This window comes from Primulina huaijiensis, chromosome 5 (genome assembly GCF_012295235.1).
Source record: "Primulina huaijiensis isolate GDHJ02 chromosome 5, ASM1229523v2, whole genome shotgun sequence".
Taxonomy (NCBI): Eukaryota; Viridiplantae; Streptophyta; class Magnoliopsida; order Lamiales; family Gesneriaceae; genus Primulina; species Primulina huaijiensis.
This window is the reverse complement of record NC_133310.1, coordinates 16,044,961-16,049,497: the sequence shown is the minus strand read 5'-3', so window position 1 is coordinate 16,049,497 and position 4,537 is coordinate 16,044,961. Positions and strand designations below refer to the sequence as shown.

Genomic DNA, 4,537 nt, shown 5'->3' with positions numbered 1-4,537 from the left:
TATTTAAGAACTCGATCATTAAAACATACGTTTTATCCACACAAAAAAAAACTCTAATTCTGTGTAATAACATATTATATTCAAATTTCAATAAACGTAAATCAAGTATATGGAATTTTTTTCATTTCTTCATAAAACTTCTATATTATTATTTTTTAATTAGTAAGAAAAATATGAATAATTTTTTTGTGTAAATAAATATGCAAATAATATATTAATCTCAAATATGCAAGGGGTGGTTCAGAGAAAAGTCAGTCAAATTTTTAAAAAATTGAGTTTATAGGTGTTCGAAATGAGAGAATGGATTTTTTTGGAGAAAATACAAGGATTTTTGTGATAAGTTTTAAATTTGCTTTGTGAGTTTTTAATGCTAGTGCAAGTGTTCCTGTTGGACCAGCCATACCTCATCAAGCCGGGGTTCTTGGTCAAGGGATATTAATTTCTTCTCAGCTGCCCTCTCATTATTATATGTATATCTTCATCTCTTGACTCCAGCAACTAGAATAATGTCAACTTTTTGGACCATTTGGCTTCACATCGCTGATCCCACTTCCCTGTTTCAAAATCTGGTTTCTTGGCTTTCTCCTATGAAAGTTTTGTTACTTTGGAACCATGGGAGGAGGCATTCGTTTCATTATTCTTTTGTTCTTGGTCTTGCTCCAGTTTCTTGATATTTCCGTTGCTCTGCCTCTCTGTACTGATTCAAGTAAGTTTGTGGCTTTAATTTTCATTGGTCTTTGTTGTGCTTTGTGGTTCTCTCTGGTTAAATTATTTGGTTTGGGCTTATTATGGTTATCTTTTTTCCCTAGAATTTTGGGTTAAATATGATTTCTTTTGCTGAAATTTTGATTTACAGGAGCACCCTATGCTCCGAACTATCGTGGGGCGTTTTGTGCTTACAATGAAACCACATGCTGCAACTATGCTAAAAATATGAAATTGAAGCAGAAGTTTTTTTCGATGAATGTTTCGGATACTGACTGTGCTTCTCTTCTCAAATCAATCCTCTGTGCGGTGAGAATTATGTATTTTTTTCTGCATATTCATGTGGTTTTATTACACAAGATTCCTGTTGAGACTGTGTGGATTTATGTTTGAATTTATGTTTTTGGTTTCATTGTAAAGATTCATTCTTTAATTGTAGACCTTTATATGAGTTTGAAGCTATGCGCGTGTATCAAGAGCGGTTACCTGTAAATGTCCAATTTACTGTTAGTTGTATATCTTTTTGTTGAGAATGGTATTTGTCTTTTTTGTTTCATGTACTTTTGCATTAGAGATAACAGAACGTCATGTTGAGTATGTTGTATCTCATTATTTACAGAGGTGTGATCCATTTTCGGCTGAGCTATTTCGAATCGGTTCAGTTCCTCGTGAAGTTCCAGTTCTTTGCAACTCCACTGTTTCACAAGATTCGACACAATCCCTCCAATCTACAAACGACTTTTGTTCAAAAGTATGGAACACTTGTCAAAATGTGTCTATTGTCAATTCACCCTTCTCTGCTGCATTGCAAGGTCGAGCTGGAATACCCACAAACTCAAGTTCCACCAAATTGACCAATCTCTGGCAATCACAATCTGATTTCTGTGATGCCCTGGGTGGAGCATCTGATGATGGGATGGCTTGCTTTGCTGGTGAACCTGTCACTCTGAATAGTACGGGAATTCCGAGCCCTACAAACGGTATGTGCCTTGAGAAAATCGGAAACGGATCATACATCAACATGGTTGCTCATCCTGATGGCTCCAACCGCGCCTTGTTCTCAAATCAACAAGGTGTCATTTGGTTGGCAACGATCCCAGACGAGGGCTCTGGAGGAATACTCGAGCTGGAAACCAGTCCCTTTCTTGACTTAACGGATGAAGTTCACTTTGATACTGAATTTGGATTATTGGGAATCGCATTTCACCCAAAATTCATGGAAAATGGCCGGTTTTTTGCGTCGTTCAGCTGTGACAAAGCAAATGGGCCGAACTGTGATGGAAGATGTGCATGTAATTCTGATGTGAATTGTGATCCTGCGAAACTAAGTCCCGACAGCGGTGCGGAACCTTGTCGCTATCAAAGCGTTATAGCAGAGTTCACTGTTAATGGCAGTGCTTCCCAGCCTTCAATGGTATATATATGTGTATGTGTGTAGTAAAACTCTTTGTTCTTGATTTTATTTTGTTCATTGTTACAAGTTTCAGGTATCTTTTCTTTTACCAGGCAAGTCGTGCTAACCCTTCTGAAGTTAGAAGGATATTTACAATGGGACTTCCATTTACAGCACACCATGGAGGCCAAATCCTTTTCGGACCCAATGATGGGTATTTGTACTTTATGATGGGAGATGGTGGGGGGATGGCCGATCCATACAATTTCTCTCAAAACAAGAGATCTTTGCTTGGGAAGATCATGAGGTTTGACATCGATAAAACACCGAGTGAGTTGTTTTAAATACCAAAGTTAGTAAATAATAGAAAATTTGAACTTATAAAGCGTTTATGCAAAAATTGATATGCTAATCTTGTAAGTTGCATAATAAAACCTTTTCTTTCTTGTCTTCATGACCTTTTTGGTTTAGGTTCTGATGAAGTTAATGACCTTGATCTGTGGGGAAACTATTCAATTCCAGTGGACAACCCATACGCTAACGTTAAAGGATTAGCCAAAGAAATTTGGGCTATGGGATTCCGAAATCCTTGGCGTTGCTGTTTCGATTCTATAAGGCCTTCATACTTTTTATGTGCTGATGTTGGGCAGGTATATCGTTGCACTTCAATAACTTTTGTTGGTTACAACACTTGGTTTCTATAAATATACAGATAATCTCAAATGAAACAACTGATAATTCAGTAACTATACGATCTTTTTCCAGTATCGTAGGTATTATACATTAATTTCTCCTTCTTCTCCCTGGAAACCCCTCCATCGAAATTTCTGCGCCTACATTAGAGGGTGGATTGGTGGGTTGCTTCTAGGTGGTGGTTTTGGTAATTTAGGTTGTGTATGTCACCCCCATGCCAATTGGAACATGCAAATGAGATTCTACATAACGGGTTATTAACTACTATCTTGTATTTGTACTCATTTACGAAAATGATCATCTAATTAATTAGAAGAGTTCATCACATGGGCTTATAAATCCCGTTACACTCTTCCCACGATTCAATGTGAGACTCGGTATTACAGTGCGAGTCACAGTGATGGCACTACGGAACTAGGACATCTGTTCAAAGATATTATTGTTTGGACTTATCTCCATTTCCATATCCAACCCTTCTTGCAAGTGATTTTTATGAGTATTAAAGCGTCGTAATCCTTTAATAGGATCAGTATGAAGAGGTAAATTTGATCACCAAAGAAGGGAATTACGGATGGCGTGTCTATGAGGGCCCTTACCTCTTTTCTCCTTCTCAGTCACCTGGCGGAAATACTACACCCAGCTCAATAAAGGCAATTTTCCCTGTTATGGGATATAATCGCTCTGATGTTAATACAAACGAAGGTTCAGCATCAATCACCGGTGGCTACTTCTACAGATCCACCACCGATCCTTGTATGTATGGAAAGTAAGTAACTACACACTTTGAGATGATGCAAAAGCTATATTACATAGAACTGATGTATAAAATATAGTACACATCAATGTTGAAAACATGAAGGAAATTTCAAGAAATTTACCCAATGGATACAGATTTTGTCGAGGGGAGTGACTTTTCTGCATTTTAATCTTTTTTGGTTGTCAGTTTAAACGTGGCATTGAATTGTGTACCCGATTCCAGGTATCTGTATGCAGATCTTTACGGAGGTGCTATCTGGGTAGGCAGTGAAAATCCCATCAACAGCGGGAAATTTGTGAGTAGCAGGATCTCGTTCAATTGTGCCCACGACACTCCTGTAAACTGCAGTTTTTCTCCTGAAAGTTCACTCCCGGCATTGAGTTACATATTTTCGTTTGGCGAAGATAACAATAAGGATGTTTACCTCCTCACGAATAGTGGCGTTTATAGGATCGTTCGAGCAAGTCGCTGCAACTACACATGCGCTAAGGAGACTACGTTGCCTTCACCAGGTCCTGATTCATCCCCTCGTTCGGAAGCAGGTTTTTATAGAGATCCATATTCGACTTTCGTTATGTTGACCTCTTTGTTATGCTTGGTTTTTATCAACTATTATGCATTATTATGAAACTTATTTTAATTTGCATCATTGTATTGAGATTACAGCCTTCCATGATATGTCTTTTGCAGTGTGCATCAACTTTCACTTGAAAATAGGCACTTATTCTTTCGGCATGAAGATAGGATTGAGAAGAGAAAATTACAGCAACACCCCTAAAATTAGGTCTAAATATAGAACGACCCCTAAATCTGATTTGTTTTTGTAGTTGGATTGGACTTGGTATATATAATCATCAGATTTCAGAATTAACCTTAAATAGTAAAATATCTCTATCAAATATAAAACACATCTCAAGCCCAATTCTAAACTCAATTCTCAAAAATTTATTTTTAGAATATTATTTATTATATTTATATTATTTCAAATA

The 4,537-nt window shown here is 37.2% G+C and overlaps 1 protein-coding gene across 2 annotated transcripts; it reads left to right on the top strand.

Annotated features, from left to right (window-relative positions):
• The first annotated feature begins 461 nt into the window (after nt 1-461).
• LOC140976685 (HIPL1 protein-like) lies at nt 462-4,226 on the top strand. 2 transcript variants are annotated; one of them, XM_073440941.1, is made up of 7 exons: nt 462-706; nt 857-1,014; nt 1,325-2,119; nt 2,212-2,428; nt 2,570-2,748; nt 3,322-3,557; nt 3,771-4,226. In XM_073440941.1, the coding sequence occupies exons 1-7, from the start codon at nt 613-615 to the stop codon at nt 4,174-4,176; spliced, it is 2,085 nt and encodes a 694-aa protein (XP_073297042.1). In that variant the 5' UTR covers nt 462-612; the 3' UTR covers nt 4,177-4,226. The 2 variants fall into 2 exon arrangements, with proteins under 2 accessions (XP_073297042.1, XP_073297041.1); XM_073440940.1 differs by having other exon boundaries at nt 469-706; nt 3,316-3,557.
• Nucleotides 4,227-4,537: the final 311 nt, after the last annotated feature.

Coding starts and splice junctions, on each gene's coding strand:
- LOC140976685 (XM_073440940.1), top strand. CDS start 613: ATGGGAGGAGGCATTCGTTTCATTATTCTTTTGTTCTTGGTCTTGCTC. Junction 1,015..1,324: donor TCAAATCAATCCTCTGTGCG/GTGAGAATTATG, acceptor CATTATTTACAG/AGGTGTGATCCATTTTCGGC. Junction 2,120..2,211: donor GTGCTTCCCAGCCTTCAATG/GTATATATATGT, acceptor TTCTTTTACCAG/GCAAGTCGTGCTAACCCTTC.